The sequence below is a fragment of the Gopherus flavomarginatus genome, chromosome 9, assembly GCF_025201925.1.
Source record: "Gopherus flavomarginatus isolate rGopFla2 chromosome 9, rGopFla2.mat.asm, whole genome shotgun sequence".
NCBI classification, from domain to species: domain Eukaryota; kingdom Metazoa; phylum Chordata; order Testudines; family Testudinidae; genus Gopherus; species Gopherus flavomarginatus.
The window spans coordinates 15,589,446-15,609,762 of record NC_066625.1 but is presented as its reverse complement, the minus strand read 5'-3'; the positions used below and the strand labels follow the sequence as shown (position 1 = coordinate 15,609,762).

The following is a 20,317-nucleotide window of genomic DNA, read 5'->3' as shown; positions in this document are numbered from 1 at the left end:
GAGTTGTTTATATTTTGCTATTCTCAGTTTTGTATTTTTGTATAACAGAGTTTCTGTATACAAAACTGAGTGGTTAATCAGTTAGCTGACTGGCTAGCAGTGATTTCAGCAGAGGAAGAGTCTGCATGGATTTCAACTGAAGATTCCTACAAGCAAGTGGAGGGAAGATGTTGTTTTAAACTCAACAGACTGTGTAGATTTGGCGATCAAAGACTCTAACTGAGACTTAGGTGAACAAAACCTAAGCTTTTGGGAACTCTCAGTTTCTTCTCACTGTATTTCTGTGGGGACTGAACTGTTCAGATTTTAATTTGTTTTCTTTATGTTTATGTATAACTGCGACAGTAATGTCTCTGGATTATAAAATAGCCATGTCAAGCTGTAAAAATTTGATTATTTGTTTCTTTATCATAAGATTTTATGAAGTTACTTAATTAAATTCATTTCTTTAGTTCCTTTTGGGACTTGAATGGGAGGAGGTTGACCCTGTACAATTCTTGCTGAAAATCTTTAGAGACTGAACTCTGGGTCTCCAGCTACTTTCTACGGGAGTTGTTTTTTTTCCCCTTAAGGTACTGGAGATGGGAAATGAAGTGAAGTCTAGCCCACTCAAAGGTTACATTTGCATGTGCAAAACTAGGTATTGTGTGCTCACACAAATCAGACAGTTCAGCTCCAAAGCCAGTTTGGTGCGAGGCGGCATGCTTTTGAAGGATGGCTGAACATTAGGCCTTTAATACCAAGATTTTCTTTTGTTAGTTTTGAAGCTACTCTTCCATAGCCAATTTTTTGGGAGATCCATAAAACCACATTTTGTATTCTCATGCTGGCTCTGCATAGCAGTTAAGTATGAAACCCTATCCCCAGAGCTGTAAAAACACTATCAAGCTACTCTGAAGCCAAAGAAATGAAAGTCGTTAAACAAAGTCAGCCATGTTAACTTCAGGCCCATTTAAGATAGATGGGAAAACAATCCGTTTGTTACATTGGAAAAGACAAAAATAAGTGGAAAAAATGTTTACAAACTTCTAAGGATGTGTTACAAACAATAAAAAAAAAAAACAACCTACAATGGACAGTCTATTTTTATGGAGGAAAATTCCCAACATCATTCAAGCTGATGCAAAATGAATGAAAAGTCTAAAAGTTAAAACAGTGATCTGGGAATAAGGAGATCCAGGGCCCACTCCCAGTTATGCCACTGATTCTCTGTGTTCTGCAATTACTAATCTTTCTGGGCCTGATTCTCAGTTACTCTATGTCTCTTACCTAGCTGGAGCAGAGCTGACCCTTCTTCCAGCCCAGCTTCTCCAGTTTATACCAGGGTCTAAAAAAGCCCTTGTGTAGCCACTCCATCCTGCCTCATGTATAGGAATGGAGCAACTGATAGTTATATCTCCATATATTATTTATTATCTCATAGAACTAGAAGGGACCCTGAAAGGTCATTGAGCCCAGCCCCCTGCCTTCACTAGCAGGATCAAGTATTGGATTTTGCCCCAGATACCTAGGTGATCTCCCTCAAGGACTGAGCTCTCAACCCCACGTTTAGCAGGCTAATGCACAAACCACTGAGCTATTCCTCCCCTCTCTCTGTGTTTCTTTCCTCAGCTGTAAAGTAGGAATAATAATATTTATGTACATGTCAATGGGGTCATGAGGCTTAATTAGCAAATGTTGGTAAAGCATTCTGAGATTCTCAGATGGAGGATATTGGAGAAGTGGAAAATGTTTACTCAAGTAAAATAAAATATATCAAATCAATAATAAATAATGCTTTGCACTTCTATAACAAGGTGTAATGCAAATATCTCCGATTGCTGCAGAGATATTAATTAATTTACTCTCTCACAATACCCCCATGGTGCAAGGAAGTATTATGCCCATTTTACAGATGGAGAAAGTGAGGCACAGAGAGCTTAAGTGACTTGCTTACAATCACATTGTTCATCTCAAGGAGAGCTGGTAAAATAACCCCGCACTTGTGATTCCCAGTTCTCTGCTCTAGCTGGTAGACAACACTCCTTCCAAACCAATAACATTATCAGAAGCATTTAAGAAAATCTGCGAGAAATAAAACACTACACATCCCTCAGTTAATCCAATTATCTCTCTCTAAAAAAAGGTTTTTCACACCTCCCACACATAACAGCAAATTGGTGATGTTAACAGTGCATAATCAAGAAACAGGAGGCTGTGCTTTTGGGTTATGTATATCCCATTCTGTGGATGAGATTTTTGTTTCATTTTAATAAATATACATGTTTGGAAATGTTTAATTTTTAAGTGTCTTCTGGACGATTTGTCATAATACTACTCATTGTATTAACCTAATATAGTTGCTGCAAATGTCTCACTGCAGAAACATCTGTAGGTAGATTGTACAATTCCTGGTGATGGTAGGTTAGAGGGTAGATTTTTGTATCTTTGTCGCTCTGATAGTTATTTTTCTGAAGGCAAAGAGCAACATGGGCAAGTAGTTAAAGCATGGGACTGGGATTTAGATTTCCTGTATTCTACTCTTGGCTTCACTGACTCACTGTGTACTTTTTTCTGACTCATAATACCTTATTGTATCACAATTAGAAAATGGCACTGGGAAATTTTGCACTCTGACTGGTACCTCTGATGATATCCTAGCACAGTGGTCCCCAACCTTTTTGTGGCCGGTAGCACATTCATGTTTTCAGAAGAGTGGGGCGGGCGCCAACAATTTTTCAAGGGTTATTTTGTATTTGTACATTAAATAATACAAAAAACATCATATTTAATCTCACATAATATATGAAGCCGGAGAGAAGCCGCAAGGAGAGAAAACACCGGCGCCTGCAGCCCCAGAGTTCTCTGTCCCGGGGAGGCACGGGGTTGCGGCTTCTCTCTGGCTGCAGCTGCCATAGACCGAGAACACCGGCACCCACAGCCTGCAGCTCTGGAGTTCTCTGTCCCCGGCAGGCACGGGGCTGCGGCTTGTCTCCCTTGCTGGGCACTAGGCGGGCCCCGCGCCTGCTGGGAACAGAGAACACCGCGCTTGCAGCCTGAGTTCTCTGTCCCCATCAGGTGTGGGGCCGCGGCTTCTCTCCTGTGCTGGGCACTAGGTGGGCGCACATAAATGGCCTGGCGGGCGCCATGGCACCCGTGGGCACCATGTTGGGGGCCACTGTCCTAGCATAGCACCCAGGATATTGTTGGCATCTTACTGGTTTAAAGGCCTGACGTTCAGTTTTGATAGGTGGATTGTGCAATAAATGTATCTGCTGTATCTAAGACACACTAATTGCTTGTGGTCTCACTGCTGAAATGAGAACATCTTTATATTGTAAACTTATGAAATGGCTACAGATGTATCTATAATCCTATTGTATGAGGCACCTAGATACTATGGTGATTTCCACATTAGACATGGCTACACTGATATGTATAAGATGTGGTCTTTTATCACCTCTGCAGTGATAGTGCTGGATAATAATGATAGAAAATGTGGACCCAACCAGGGCCGTAGCAACAAAGAACATGGCCCCCTCCGAACATATGTCCAGGGCCCCTTACAATGCAGAAACTGGAATGCGGTATTTATTTTATACAATATACAGGGTTCATATTATGTATACATAGGCCTACAGTGTACATGTATTCCGTATTTACGCAAAGCGCTTCTTTCGAGCCTTGTTCTCCGCAAATTGGTTAATCAATGCGTCATAGTCCAGAGATCTTGCAATCTTGTTTTCGGTTGAGATAACTGCAAGCGCAGAAAGCCTGTCATCTGTCATGGTTGAGCGCAGGATATTCTTGATCAGTTTCATTCTGCTGAAGCTCCTTTCAGCACCAGCGACAGGAACTGGTGTGGTCAGAAGAATTCTGATGCAAATGCAAAGATTCGGATATATCTCCTGAAGGCTGTTCTTGTATATATACATTAAAAAATTGTTTGCCGTGACAAGTCCTCTCTCTTTCTCGATGACATAAATAAAACGATTCAATTCCATTATGAGTTCGTTGGCATCAATGTATCCCATTTTTCTTTCAAAATTTTTGCTGTGATTCTCCAGTTCATTTTCTCTGTGACACTGCTTCAGGCTGTTAGCGTTGTACAGAAATCCAAACAACTTATACCACTCCACGAGTTGGTCAAATCACGACAAAACAGAAGATATGGCCTGATCAGTGAGAACAAGAAAGAACTGCGATTTGAATTTTTCTTCAGCAGAAAGATGACTCGAATCATCAGCACATTCGTAATCAAACATTCTCTTCTTATGTCGCACCCTGGTTTCTGGAAACACCTGCTCAATATCCATATGCTCTGCTATTTCACGTGCATTTGTGACCACAGAGTTATATCCTGTATTTCGATAGTCTTCCAAAAACTTCATTGTAGCACCGACTTCTGCCTGCAGTACGTCAATTGACACATCTGGTGACTGAATTAATTTGCTGGTTTTTGTTGACATGAAATAGTATATCGTACCACGTGTACACAGTCAGAACAAAAGGCCACGTAGTAACATGGTCTAAAAGCACACCGGCTTCTGTTGCTGTATTGCCATCTTTCTTTTCGAGCGCATATTCTTGCAAAGATGACAAAGCATTGCACAATTCTTCAAGGTGATAACGCAATGGCTTCACAGCATCAATTCTCGACTCCCAACGAGTGTCCGATAACCCTTTAACAGATATTGGCATATGTTCTTGAAGTATATCCCAACGTGAAGGTGAAGAAGAAAAGATAACGTATATTCTGTTAATCAGACCGAAAAAGTCAACGGCATATTTCGATGACTTTGCCGCATCTGAGATCACAAGATTCCAAGTGTGAGCTCCACATGGTACATACAAGGCACGGTCATTTATTTCTAGCATGCGGGCTTGAACTCCTTTATTCTTTCCTCTCGTATTTGTGCCGTTATCATTAGCTTGGCCTTTCATGTCAGCAATGTCTTTTCCTAAGTTGTTTGCCTTCTCAAGAAACGCTTCCAATAAGCCCTCGCCAGTTGTATCATGAACATTAAGAAAACCAACAAACGCTTCATGAATATTGACACCATCTTCACCGTTGCATTCAACAAAGCGTAACACTACAGACAACTGTTCTTCATGTGACACATCGGGAGTACAGTCCAAAATAACTGAATAATATTTTGCTTTTTTAAGCTGCGCTGTGTTGGCCTCTTGAATATTACTGGCAACAAGTTGAATCAGCTCGTTTTGGATCTGTGGACTGAGGTACTGAACATGTGTCTCTGCCTTCTTAATCCTCTGTAAAAGTTCGCTGAGGACAGTTTCATACTTTGCAAGCAATTCAAACCGTCCCAAAAAGTTGCCATTCGAAGGATCGCCGAGCTTTTCATTACTTCCTTGAAATGCCAAGTTTCTTTCGAACAAGAAAATAACAACATCAACCATGCGTTTGATAACGTTTCTCCAGAAATCTCTTTCTTTCAGAAAAGCCTGCAATTCGAGTTGGTCAATAGATGTATGGTTTACTATGCCTGACCGAAGGTCAAACCATTTCACCATACAGTCTTGATGACCTTTGCCTGTTTTATGCTGCTGAAGTCTTTTTGACAGTGCTTTCCAAGCAGATGTTCCACGACGTAGCGGTATGTCGCCAGTGCCAAATAATTTACAACAAAAACAAAAAATGGCATCTTTCTGAACTGAGTACATTAACCATGAACATCTTATTTTCTCGCCATTTGCCATGTCTCGATAGAAATGAGTACTTGTGAACCTCCGTCTTTCCTCGTTAAATGGAAATTCGTAACTTTCATTCTGCTGCGGTGGGCCACGTGCAACAATGTCACACACTTGCCTGTCTGATATTATAGACGGCCAATCTCCTGGATCATCAGTCAGTGGTTCAGATTCAGATACTTCTTTCCCGGCAGCAGCTGGAATATCTGTCACAGTTTGTTTGGTAGAACAACTGGCTTCACCTTCGACCTCACTTGAAGCACTTCTGGATATGATTCATCGCTGCTAGCGCTGTCCGTTTCATGTGCCTGTACCTGTACGTTGGATTGCAGCGCAAAATACGTTGACAACTTTGGAATTTTCTCAAATTCCTTCTCGGCATCTTTTGCTGCCTTTCGTTTACTAGCTCCGCTCTTATACATTCTCTTAGACATCACAAAGCACGCTTCTGCGTTGGAAACGATAAAAAACTAAACAACTAAATTAATAACATTTATCCACCGACCACCATTATGAACGCAAATACACATTCTTTGAATGGGTCCAACTAAAATTCAAAACTGACCGACAGACAACTGATGTAGCCAATAGCATTATGATGTATCATAATGACTTCACGGTTTTGTCAGTAAAACCGACATGGATTGTGCAATAGCGTCAATAAATGTCACTTACCTAGTTATTCCTTACATTTTTTTTTGCCACTTTTAGGGGCCTCCGTCCTTGCGGGGCCCCCTCCGGTCGGAGGGTACGGAGGGCGCTCGCTACACCTCTGGACCCAACACAAGATAGAGGGAGACAGGCCCCAGTACAAATGTCCTTGTGACAGAAGAACCCACTCAGTGCTGCTAAGGGGGTACAAGATTATCCTGATTCTGGTACGTACATTCTGGCTACCGAAGAATGTCATGTGAGGTCATAAATGTAAGACAGGGTCACTCTGGTCAGTAATATCATTGTCAAATGTATGTACAGATACTATGTAGGAAGTTACATATCTATACTGAAAATGTTTTAAAGCCTGTGTGAAGGCAGGGTTGACAAACAGGTTTTCAGTCAGACAAAAGATGTTTATTCACCTGTCTGTTTGGGCAGCATGTAAATTAAGCATTGTAAGCCAACACAATGGATGGATGTTCACATTCAAAATCAACAGGGAAGAGCACATAGGTAAAACAAGCAATGGTGGGGTTATATTGTCTGTGAGTACATACAGTTAACTATGGAGATATAAGGAGAAGGCAAAAAGGATACCCCCTTATCCTGCACCTAGGAAGTAAACTCGCAGTGTGCTGTATATTCATGAAAACGGGATCACAATCAGCTTTGGCTGAAGACGCTGCAAAAGGCTCTGGGTGAGCTAAACTTCTTTAGACAGGAGGTTAACCTGTTAAGTTTAGTCTCTAGAAAGCGTATTATGATTTTGTTTTATATGTAATCTTTTGTTTACATTATCCTTACACACTATTTCTTGAAACTTTTTGGTAATAAAGTTATCCTTGTTTTCACTATAAATATACCTAAGTGCTGTGATATTAAGCAAAGTGCTGATCCTGAGCTGAATCATACAAGCTGGTGTGTGCACTGTTTCCTTGGGGACAGCAGACCTGCTGTTTCTGTGAGCGTTCCATGGATATGAGGCTGGACACTATAGGGGAACACTTAAAATGCACTTGGGGACTAAGAGAAAAATCAGGCCCAGATATTTTAGGGTGAAAGGAACTGCTTATCCACCTAATTCCTCTCCTTCGTAAGGGTAAGAATGACTAGTTGACAACAGTTATGTCTGTGCTGTATGTAGCCTTGTAACTATTATGATTTTGTTTTCTGTGTACTGCACTGTGATTGGTCCCACTTATTGAGGGTGTTACCCGCTGTAAACTTCTTCCTCAGGGACTACAATGGTAAACTAATAATGCAAAAATCTGGCACATCACACCTCAACCCTCTGGGACATGCCTTCTACATTACTGTCCTTTGGACATTCCCCTGTTCCTCTCTCAAGTCATATCTCTGGGCAGAGTTCCTCTAGGTCATGTCCACCAGGACCCTGGATGCCTTTGAGGAGCAGTGGGTGCTCTCTGCTCAGTGTCCCCCTCTGGATCCCTGATTTTTATTTGTTGCCTCCCGAAATTATATGATGCCTGGGTCTGGTGGCTCCTCCCCTTAAGATGAAGTGAGGGAGGGGACTCCTGCGTATCCCCAGTGCTTCAGTAGGTGCACTCTGATGGGGTGTCTACTGCACACAAGGCCTGACTAGATAAAAAAGGCCAATTAACTCAGTGACAGGCTGCACCTGGAGGAGAATCAGCCTGAGAAGGCCTAATGGCTGATGAAACCCAGCTGGGGGAGGAGCTGGGCTAGGCATAAATAGAGGAAGTTGCAGGGGGGAGGGATGGGATTCTACACCCACTTGTTAGAGAGCAGGGGTGTTGGTGAGAGACAAGGAGGAGTCCTAGGGGAAGAAACCCTGGGATCCTGCCTGAGAATACAGACTTTGGCAAGAACATGAGAGAATGTGAAGTAGCTACAGGGAGCAGAGGAGGCTCCAGTTGTAACCTGGGTTGGGTGGACAGCTATCTGGTTTTTGACTATAAAGTCTGTCAAAAAGGGGACCTGAGAGTGTCTAGCTAGATCTATGAACTGGACGCCCAAAGTCAGTTACTATGGGTGGGGGAGGCACTTGGTCATTACCTCCACCATTCCCTACTCTTACGTGCATCTGGTGGTTGCATCTACCAGCCCTGGCTCTGCAAGTGAGTTCCTCCTGACTAGGGAGGCGGGAAAGCAGTGAGCAATGAGGGGCAGAGGGTAAAAAGAAGCAAGTGGGGGGTGGGGCCTTGGGGAGGAGAGGCGGGTGGGAGGGAAGAGGTGGGGCAGGTGTGAGGCCTCGGGGAGGAAGTAGTGGGTGTGACACTCTGTACCTTCATGCAGCACCCTGGAACCCCCATATTTACCACTGTCATAATTATTATATGTTTTGTAGGATGACCAGATAGCAAGTGTGAAAAATCATGACCAGGGGTTGGGGGTAATAGATGCCTATATAAGAAAAAGTCCCTAATATCAGGACTGTCCCTATAAACTTGAGATGTCTGATCACCTACCTACTTGTGAATTATCATTTTAAAAGTCTTAACCTGTTGAACATATGTGCTATCATTGTTTATGAAGTTTTAATATATGTGTGTTATTGAAATACATTGTGAGTTTGAGAACACACACAACCAGCCTTTCAGGTACAACAATGGAGTAGCCAGAGGTGCTGATGGTCCATTAAAGGGAAGCCACACTCCCAACAACTATCCCAAAAACTGTATACAATGGAGACTTCTTGGAGAGAGTATGTATACAATGGAGGCTGCTTGATCCATGTCATAGCAAAAGATCTTCCCAGGAGGCAGAAGAAACTATAAAAGAAGAGGAGTCACATCATGACTTGGCCTCACTCCCTCCCACAACTCAACACCTGGAAATAGGTCTGAGGGCCAAAGATTTTGAACTGGGGAGATGGTCCTGGGATGGAAGAGAGTTCCAGCCTGTGTATTGAAGATCTGTGACTTGTGTGTACTATCTATCAGGGTGAGACACTGCTTGACCCAAATCCTGTTTAGTTCATAAGACTATGAATCTGTTTTATTTCTTAGGTAATCAACTTTGATCTCTATGCTCACTACTTAAAATCTATCTTTCTTAGTTAATAAATCTGTTTGATATTTTACCTAAAACAGTTTGTTTTGGTTGAAGTGCTTGGGAAAACTCAGCTCCGTGTACAAAGGCTAGTGTATGTCCTCTCCACTTTGAGGGAGGGGTGGACTGGGTAATAAACTTACGCTGGTCAGGCTTCTGACCAAGTCAAGGTGGTATATTCTGGGGGTGCAAGGCTGGGGAGCTGGGGGAATTGGCTGGAGCCTCTCTATTGTTGGTTCATGAGTGGCTGGGAGAAGCATTCATGTAAATTAGTTGAGTGTGTCCCTGCCTGTGGATGTCCGTGTAAGTGAGGTACCTGCCAGAGGGTTATAGCTTATCACAATGTGAGAGGGATACTCCAGGTTGGTGGGACAGAGGTCTAAATAGTCCCACAGTTCAGGTTGAACCCCAGGAAAAGGTGAGGTGGGGGAGGTTCCATCTCTCCTGCTGGAGTGTCTGGTTTTTAAATTATTACAAAGCTGGCAACCCTAACTTGGGGGTGGAGGGTAGGAGGCAAAAGACATGGGAAAGAGCCCAGGGAAACACTGACAGGGTCTGAAATGGGGTAGACTGTGGTTGCTGAGGCACAGGATTCCTGGGCTGGGATCTGGAGTAGACAGTGGGCCTGGCTACCCCTACTAGCCATTGGGAAAGTGGTACAGTCTGGGAAGCAAATTGGAAGACTGGCTGGGACAGTTAGGGACTCTGATACCTGGAAGGGTAATACTATAATGACCTGGCAGAAGGGCCAAGCCTCAAAGAGGGAGCACACTGCGTCATAAAGAGGGAGTAACCAGACCCCAGAGAGAGAGACCACAGGGTGAGCAACTGAAGGAGGGGGCATAAGACTGGTCAAAAGCTAAGCTCCAATGAGCCACAAGGAGGTGTCACTGAAGTGAATAGTGAACCCTGTCACATCCACTTTAATATTTCTATTCTGTCTGAAGGAGCAGCTGCAATTTTCTGAGGCAGAGTTAATGTAGTATATTACAAATGAGACACACGCTCTACTCTCTCATGGAAAGCTTACTTTTTGTTCTTCTCTTGTTTTGTTGTTTTCCCTCAATCTAAAATAAGTCATTCAGATTGAAGCTATATGGTTATTTTTTCCATGTACAAACAAGATCAATTTGTGGGTAATATTATTCCACAAACACATTCATTTTAGGGCTAACTTCTGCCCTCCAATGTCTGAGGCGTGCACTGATAGTCAAATAAAAGATGCTCTGGAATGGTTCACTGCTGGTTTTTAAGAACAGACAGTATGGAGCTTTAACAATACAGAAAATGTATTCTAAAATCAAAAAAATTTCTGCATAGCACTGTGCAAGCAAAATATTTCTGAGAAAAAGGAAAACTAATTAGAACACCTTAAGAATATGGGTCAGTTGGTAATAAAATTGATGCCATCAAGCCAGCGATAGGATATTTAAAGGAGACACAGAATAGTTTGAGTTGAAGTGGATCCTTTTTTTGTGGCAAACTGACCTTAGGAAAAAAACTGCTTCAAGATGTAGGAAGAATTTGGGTTTGTGTGTTGTCCTGGACATAATGTCATAATTTCCATTTAGTTCATATAACTTTGAAGTCTTACCTGTGCAGTTAATGACTATATCTTTAGACAATTTGTGCTCTGACAGCCATTATCTAATCTTGATGTAAATAGCCTTTTCTGCTGAATTATTGGGAAACTGGGAACCTAATTTGCTACCCATATCATATGTCTCAACTTTTCTTCATTATATATAGCACCTCATTTATTAAGATTAAAAACACCATTTATTACACTTAATATTGTCACCTTGCTTTAACTTACTGTAATTTTTAAATGTCAGAAGAATTATGAACCTAAAACATAGGAATCTGTACCTTATTTCTACATCCTCTGGTGTTTCTCATTTTCATTTAGAGTGTTCTTTATTGAGGTCATGTTCAGCATTAGAAATCTACATGCTGCACAGACTGTATTTAGGTGTGCCCGTCTGTGACTGTCCTCGTTGTCACGCTGCTCCCCTGAGAACTATTCCCTCAAGGAGTACAAATAATCCAAGTTTAGTGGTCATTGATAGAGAGGAGCTATATGTGTACTGTTGTCTCTTTCTCAAGCTGAGAGGCTGGTCAAAGTTTGGGGCTCTGTGGATGTTCCAGTACGAAAGAGAAGTAGGCATTTCTTTGCAGTTTATTTTAGCTATAAAGAATGTACATAGTGCACGGGGCATTTGACCCCAGGAAGCCAAAAGGGTTTAAACTACACCCTAGGTGTCTAGGCCAGGTCTAGGCCAGGCCCAGCTAGCTCAGGCAGATGGTGACCAGTGGTGGCATTGGCACAGACACAGGCAAGGTGTGATGAGAGGGATTACACCACTGCTAGTGACATAAGGAGAACCTTGGCTCTAGCCTTGGCTTCTCAGGGGATGAATCCATGATAACAGAGGTGCCCAAGGATGAAAGTAACTTAAAGGACTTACGGGTACACTGGAGTCCTGAGTAGGGGGTGTGGCCTCAACTGGAACAGGAGGGCCTTTAAATCAAGATTTAAAGGCCCTTGGGCTCCAGCTGCAATAGTGGCGGCTGGGAACCCTGGTCCCTTTAACTCACCCCGGAGCTCCCAGCTGCAGAGGTGGCTGGGAGCTCCAGGGCTTAGGGGCAATTTAAAGGGCCTGGGGGTGTGGCTGCTGCTACCACAGCAGAGCCTTGGGCCCTTTAAATCGCTGACAGAGCCCCAGGGGCTTCTGGCTGCTGCTGCTACCCCAGGGCTCAGGCAGAGATTTAAAGGGTCCACGGCTCCACTGTGGTAATGGTGGCCGGGAGCCCCTGGCTCTTTAAATCACCGCCACAGTCTTGCCACTGCTATCCCAGGACTTTGGCAGCAGGGCCCAGGGCTCTGGCTGCTGCGAGGAGCCCATGGCCCTTTAAACCACCGCCAGAGCCCTGCTGCCGCTACCCCTGGGCTCCAGGAGCTAGGCTCGGGTGGCTATTTAAAGGGACCGGGGCTCCGGCCTATGCAGGGAGCCCCATGCCCTTTAAACTGCAGGCCCTGGGAAGCTGGTCCGGTCCGGCACGGTGTTCTGGATCTGCCAGTATGCCATATCTTATCGGCTGACTTTCACCTCTGGGGGTGCCTAGCTACCAGATGGGACATGTTGGTGGCATGTGCTAGGGAGCTGAGGCCACAGGAGCCAGTGGGTGCTGGCATCCCACAAGATGAGGGGTCAGGGAGCTGGGGTTCCCCAGAGGGTACTGCTCCCCCGCCCCCCTCCAGGGGTGCTGCTCTCACTTCCCTTTCCTCCTTCCAGGGGGCGCTATTATCCCACCTCCTCCCATCAAGCCTCTTTGCGCACCCGCATCCTTTTAGTCCCACCTCCTGAATCTGCGGTGCCCTAGAATCGAGTTAGCTCCGCCCCTTTGTAACGCCCTAGCCATATCCGAAACGCACACTGATGGGTAGATCTACTTGTCAGTCACGCGTTCGCTCCGCCTCACTGCCCTGCTCGGTGCGGGTTGGACTGCCAGCACGGATTAACACCGTCCTTACCCTACTCCCGCCTCCGGAGCGTGAGGCTCAGGCGGATTGGTGCTTAGAAATGTCAATCGTCGATTAGCTCCACCCCTCCTGGTCAGGTAGCCCGGAAGATGGCGGCGGGTGCGGGGGCTGGTTGGATTCTGTGAGGGGACGGGGGATTGTGGGGTCCGATGCCGGAGACCGCCTGGCCGTGGCGGAGGGGGGAAGCGGCTGCAGGGGGCGCTCGCCAGAGACCCTGAGATCCAAGTGCCCGTGTCCGGCGTTGAACATTGGGGCCTGGAGCGGGCGAGATGCGGTGGCGGCTCTGGGGGCGCTGCGGGGGGAGCGAGCAGCGGCGGGGGTCGCTCCTGCCTCTCGGACCCGGGCTCGGACTCGGGCTTTTTTCCCTCTTGCTGCTGCTGCTAGGAGGTGGCGAGGCGGCTCCACTTCCGCAAACAGGTGCAGGTGAGAAAGCGGTCGGAAGCGCCTCGCGTAAGGGGGTCCGGGGCCAGGGGAGCGGGCGCGTTGGGATGAGGGGCGAGACCTGCGAGGGCGAGAGGGGGACCTACTGTGCGGTGGGGGTTGGGGGAGGAGGAGAGAGCCGCTGTTCGCGGGGGCTGGGGAACGGGCGGGGAGAGACCTCCTGTGGGGGGGCTGTGAGGGGAGAGACTTGGTAGACAAGGGGGTCAGAGAGGTTACGGGGGGGCGAAGAGACCTGCTGTGCACGGGGGCTGTGGAGGAGGAGAGACCGGTTGTGTGATGGGGTTACGGGAGGGGGGAGGAGGGAGACTTGCTGTGTGAAGGGGCTGTGATGTGTAGTGGTTCGAGGGGGCTGGCCGGGAGGGAAGAGGCAGATCTGGGGGGGAGTAAGCTGGGAGGAGCAGTGCATGGGGGTGAGAGAGACACTATGGTCCTTGCTGAGGGTGTTCATTGTGATTTGGGGTAGGACAGGAAGGCTGCAGTCTTGGGGGGCTAGGTGATCCATGGTGGGAGTGGGAAAGCAGGATCAAGTGTATCCAGTAAATTCTCCCAATATAATGTTGGTAACATTTGTGCTATTTGGAGTCAGGGAGGAGCTGCTCCCCTTCCTTGTTCCACCTACAGGGTGTCACATTTAGCTAGGTATGTTGTTATGGTATGTGTTAAGGGTTTTATCTTCTCTGAAGCATCAGGTACTGCCTATTGACTGAGTCAGAATCCTAGATTACATGGTCCAGTGTTCTGATCCAGTTGAGCAAATCCTGTGCTTGTATCATAATTAAATATTGTCTGTCTTTATTTATCTAAGTTTCTGAAGCTGTTGAATTCCATCTATTTCCACAGTTTTAAGTTCTTTGTGTGTCTTCTACCTCTGTGGCCCCCAGCTATGAGACCTTTACATGATTCTCTTTTTTTCTAATTTTGGGAATGAATCGCTGAGACTAACATGCAGGGATTGGAGGCGCCCTAGTACAGATTTTGCTTACCCTGTTTCTGGCCAGATTACTGTAATTTTTTACTTGCTGCTTGTAGTTTACCTTTGCCTGTCACTTTTGTTTGCTGGCTCTCAGCCTTCATTGGGTTTTCCTCCTGTTTTCCTGTACACCAATTAAAAGTATGCATTTGGGGAAAACCCCCCTCTCTATATTGGTAGTATAATTTGGTTTTTAAAATCTTGCTAGTGGTAATGGGAATGGTGTAGTTTGTTTATTTATTTGTATTATATTAGGGGCTAGCAGCCCTAACTGAGCCTGGGACCCTATTTTGCTAGGCACTGTACAAAAGCAGAGTTAAAATGGTCCCTGCCCCGAAGAGCTTTCAGTTGGAATAGACAATATGGTCAAAGGGTGGGAGAACGGGATACAGCATGTAAGCAGAGATTGGGATCTGATGGACAGAGATTAAATGATTTGTCCAAGGTGCCACAAGAAGTCTGTAGCAAAACTGGGGACTGAACTCAGTTCTTCTTTAATTTAGGCCAGAGCCGTAACCACAAAACCACCCTCACTCCTGAATTTTCTTCTGAGTAAGCAATTCTAAATTGTTTATAAACCACTTTTTTAGTTCTCCTCTTCAAATATTCATCTTTACATAGAAATTGGTAAATCAAATGTATATGCTTGTTAAGAATGGAATGGCAGTTTTCTTACTTATGAATTTTTTGAAGATTATCCAAATAGGATAAATTTGTCAACAGGCTGTATGACTTCTACATTGCGAATTCAGTTTTGTGATTTTTCATTCCTTAATTGGAATGTGGGGTTTATTTTTCTAGAGTGATCTCAAAAGCAGAGGACTTTTCCTGATGACATTGAACTCATTCTCAAAGTATCTCAACTTTGTTGTTTTTGTTTAAGTTCTTCTTTACTATCAGTATTATGCAGTATATTTTACAAAGCTAGAGACTCAAAACATTAGTTTTTTAGTGTTAGTAACAAGCTTCATCCTCAGTCTGGAAGATTGGTCCAAAACTGAATAGATGTTATATGGGATATAGTAATAAAGATGTATTAATAACCTAAATATGATGTGCCATGTACAGTGCAGTTAAAGAGATACTAATGTATAAAACCCTTTGCTTGAGAAAAGCTATTACTGAATGGAGTATTGTATCTCTGCATGAATTCAGTGTTAGACCAAAAGGCATTGAATACTTACTAGACCAGTTGAATTCAACTTTTTTCATACTGAGAATGCCAAGTGTCAGTAGGTCACCACCACCACTTCTCATTTTGTGATCCCCAAGTTGAGTTTTTGTATTCTGTCTCTGGAGGTGAGCATTCAAAGCAAGCCAGTGCTGATCAGTGTAGTATTCTGCAAGAGTAGAGGAATGTTCATCATGGAAAATTCTTGGCTCTTCTCTGAGCTTAACCAAATGATTGATTTTTTTTGCCATGAGAAAGTCAGTGAACTTTGGTGTGGAAAGGGGAGCTGCTGATGTTGCATGACCACTTCTTTGCGTAAAATAGTGGAGGCGTGCATTGGGCTTAACTTTTAATAAAGGTCAAAACTGTTAGTCTCATAGAACCTTTGTCAGTTCCACTGGCATCCTCTTTACTTCCAAAAGTTCTCAGTGTATTCACTGAACAAAGTGTTCAAATGGTTTGGTGAGTAAGAGACTGGCTTCTAGTCTCAAGGCTTCTATGAGAGTTCCTGTTATAGCTCAGGCACCATCAGTGGTAAATATCAGTACAGCAATACCAATTCAGTAGCAAGAGTCAATTGTTAGAAAGCTTCTCTTTTTTTCTCCTGTAGCATAACCTGTCAGTGGACAAAAAAACTGGCAGTCCTCATGTATGAGCCCTTTGCACTTGCACTGAACAAATGCTGAAAGTTGGGTAGAAGACCCATCTGTAATTTGATCCTGTTGTATTGAGAAGCTCTGTTCCCAAACATCTGCAGCCATGTCACAAATTCATCAGGTAACTGCATCACAAAGAGAAAGTGTTTTGACTGACTGACAGCAGTAGATTCCAAGAAACATTTAATGACATTTGAAACACAGTCTGCAGTGTTTCCCATGTTATGAAGATAGCAGCTTTCATTATTTGCAATGACAAAGTATGATGCTCGGGGGGCAGTCATGCTTACAAAATTGCTGTTGTTAAGTCATAAAAGTTTGTAAATCTGTAGCTTTTGCTTGAATAATTCAGTTGGTTTCTTTCATAAAGATGGATGATTGATCTCGAAAGAGCTCAGTTGTCCCTCTTTTTAATGTCTGTCTGCATGCCTCAGAATCCTTTGCCAGCTATTGTGACTGCTCCTTTGAAGACTTTTGGTATCTAACAAGCATTCTGCGGTATGTGTGTGCATGCGTGTGCTGAGCCCATAAGAGGTAAGTGAGGAAGGGATGGGAAAAACTACTCTGTTGCCAGGCTCTCTTGAACAGTGTAGGGAACAGACACCGTAATCAAGTTAACTTCCCTTTGAAGCTAAAGCTGAAGAGAAGTTGCAGCTACAGGCAGATCCAAGCAAGACAGATAGACAAAAAGATTACATTGGACATGTGACTAGAAAAAGTTGAATTTCAAAATAAAAAAAATGCTTCATTTTGTGGCATCATGGAAACATGCTAGATTCCATGACCACAGAATTTCATAGTTGCTATGGCCTTGATTGAGATGAATGAGGCAGTTCATACCTCTTGGAGTTACTGTTTTTCAGGGTGTTTGGAGACTCAGACAGCCATTTGTGCATCAATTTACATTTGGCTCAGATTTTTGAGGTTATCTTCCCAACCATAAGGGTTAAAAATAGGCCTTTTTTTAAAAAAACCAACAAAAAATAGGGAGGAAAGGGAGAAAAAAGAAGGATGGCTGTGATCCCCTGGTGATTGCAGCCCAGAGATTGAGTGCCACTGTGGTACACACAAGAAAAAGTTACATGGGAAGGGAAAGAGTGGCTGAAGAAAGCACCAGCTAAAAGTAAATTGACCAAGATCAACTTAGTTGATGCTGTGAATGTAAAAACCTGAATGGTAATATGCATAATAATTGAGAGCTGGAGTGAAGGCTTAATCTTGGGTCAAGGAAAAGTACATGTCCGATGCTTACGGATTTACCCAGTATCCCTTCAGCATAGAGAAGTCCAGAATGAAGCATAGTTGTTAGCTATACTTGGAGCGTCAGTGGTTTTAAATCTGAACGCCTTAGGATGAGAGGCCTGTCTTGTAAAATTTTTATATTTTGTGTGGCACAGAGCTAAAGGGGTTGGGGGAAGAATACACTTCTGTGAAGATCCGTGTTTGCAGACAAATCTACTGCACCACCATCTGACACTTCTGCGTTAGCACCTGCTTGAGTTAAGTCCAAAGTCAAACCCCTTTTCCAGTGTTGCCAGCTTCTGCCCTCATATCTGACCGTATGCTCTTAAAACATGACTCAATCCCCTCCCCCAACAATGAAAATAATTGAAATTAACAGGATTATGTACCTCCCATCAAACAAAATGGCTGTCATGATTATAATGCCATAGTCCCTGTCAAGGAATGAAAAGAAGGAACAGCAATTCCAAAAATAAATTCTTCTCTGCTGTAAAACTTGAATAGGTGGTAGAATTTTTTCTGAGAGTGGGTGTGTCTGACTTTATATGTATGAAGAGTTATTCTGAAAATGCTAAATAAAAGAAATGGGTTTTGCATTTAATTCCATATGCTGTGAAGTTGACTGTCATGTTGCTTTTGCAGGAATAGGTTCCGTTGCCTGGATCTGGCTCCCATGAAAACTTCTGTTGGTGCTCACAAGTCCGTCTCAGTTGCCAGTTTTGCAGTTCCAGTGGAATGTAGCTGTTAAGGATGGTCATGGTCAATAACTGGGAGGTGATCTGTTATCTAGCTTAGGCCACTTTTGGAGCAGGTTTTAAATATTAGGTGGACACGTGGAAATAGATTGCATATTCAATAGATAGTCAATGTTAAGAGGAGAGCGTTGGGTGTGGTGTGTTCATAATGACCTACGTGGGACTGTTGCATTTTGTACTGGTTGTAGCTCTTTCAGGGTGTGGCCTCATTTCTAGTTAGAACTTGCAGTAATCTGCTTTGGTTATCACTGTGGCCAGATGTATGCCTCATAGAGTGAGGTATAATCTTCTAGACATCTGCAAGTGGAAGTGAGACTCTCTCTCAGTCACGGGCAGTTAGGAAGTTGAGAAGGACAATGGGGACAACTTTTCAATCAATTGTTTGGTGCCCTTGATAATGAGAGATGTTATGGAGGAGGCAAGTCCTTAAAAGCATTTCCGTCTTAGAACTAGTGTCAGCTATGTCTTTCCTTGGTTCATCTTAAGATAGCTGCTTTCGAAGTAGGTGCTATTCTTCAGTAGGTCTTGGAAGAGCTGGGAGACAATAGTGTTGAAATCTGCCCTTAAAAGATGTGAACTGTGTATTGTTAGAGTTTCAACTTGTGTTGTCTACCCAGCTTTCTTCTAGTTGAGGAATTCTAGTTGAATCTCTTTTCTACCTCTGATAGTTATCACTTACTGTTATATCTAATTTAAATGGTGAAGCACTTGGAGTTAATTTCTGTGAGTCCCATGCCAAATCTACCCCACTATACAAGTAACAAAATAGTATATTTAGTAATCTTCAGCTAGGTGCTATAGAATTTGTATATTCTTGGAACTTAGCTGTTTAGGTAGTTAAACAGGCTTTTTGTAGCCTTTGCAGGGAAACGGGAAGAATTAGAGCCACCGCTATCAAATTAGATAAGATTATACATCCTGTCATATTATGTGCTAGCACATGTTTCTGTTCTTGAATGTCTTAGGGTTCACCCAACTAGGGAGGTGGTAATTTCAAAGGCGTGTGTCTGCAAAATGTACTTAATCTGTGAACTGTGTGTGAAGTTTAATTCACAGTTTTATGGATCACTATTCTCTCAACAACATAGCAACAGCAGATGCTGGTTTGGAGAGGCCAGTGTTTCAATCTTTGCTCAACTGCAGCAGATCCACATGGCCAATTAGTGAATGTCAGGCTAGGGTGCTGTAGATATACACTCTGGTTTGCTGTGCAGTAAATTGTGATATAGTCAAGCCCTTTAACATCTGAGTTTTCCTTTGAACTATGGCAGATTTAAAAAGTCTGTGTGAGAGGTTCAGGTTTAACCTAATAAAAACCCCTGTATGCTGTTATATCTTTCTGCTGTTTTATGGACACATTGAAATGAGTGACCATGTTTAGTCTCCACTTGAAATAGTTTCAGTGGTCTGAAATATATTATTTTTTCAAAATACTAACATTGTGCTGAAGTTACCACATCAGCAGAAGTCAGATGAATTGATAGTGTATTTTCTTAGTGAGTACCAGTTGCTAATAGATGTTTGCAGTACAATATAAGACAATAAGAGCTACCTGAAGGTGTATGAAGAGCGTGTTTCAATTTTCTTTACTTCCTTTTAAGAGGTTGAACTTCAGGTTACATTCCTTCACCAGTTCATATTAACCTGTGCTTGTTGCTTGATTGCAGTGTCTCAGAAGATTATGAATGGTGCTTTCTGAGTAGCAGACCTAGTGTAAAACATATAAATGCTGTAATTTTAAGGACTGTTTGATTTTATTATGCAATGATATATTTTATTGTACCACTGCAGAAAAGGCAAAAAGTTGTTAAAGGCATGAACCTGAGAAAAAATGTTATTTTTGACTCAGAGTTGCTCAATAGAGCACAGGATTAAAAATGCAGGATGACAGGAATGGGGCGAGCAATGGAATGCGCTCCAGAGTCTGTCATTCTGAATCTAGGAATGTCCACTGGTGGTACTGTTTTATTTTAATGTACAAATCGGGCCTTATCAAGAATATGTATTGTGACATAGTTTTAAACAGGCTAACTGGTTTAAGGTCCTAGCCTGTCATCTATATGCGTTCAAAACTCATGGACTTGAGTAAGAAAATACTAGGAATGGCACCATCATGTTTCCATGTCTATGCATGCTATGGCCCTGTAGATGTTTAGA

The 20,317-nt window shown here is 43.4% G+C and overlaps 1 protein-coding gene across 2 annotated transcripts in view; it reads left to right on the top strand.

Moving 5' to 3' along the window:
• The first annotated feature begins 13,013 nt into the window (after positions 1-13,013).
• The window catches only part of LMTK2 (lemur tyrosine kinase 2), an 85,360-nt gene continuing 78,056 nt past the window's right edge, over positions 13,014-20,317 (top strand). For both annotated transcript variants that reach the window (XM_050966699.1, XM_050966698.1), the window contains exon 1: positions 13,014-13,348. In XM_050966699.1, coding sequence (XP_050822656.1) covers positions 13,195-13,348 — 154 coding nt within the window. In that variant the 5' untranslated portion in view covers positions 13,014-13,194. The remainder of the gene's footprint in view (positions 13,349-20,317) is intronic.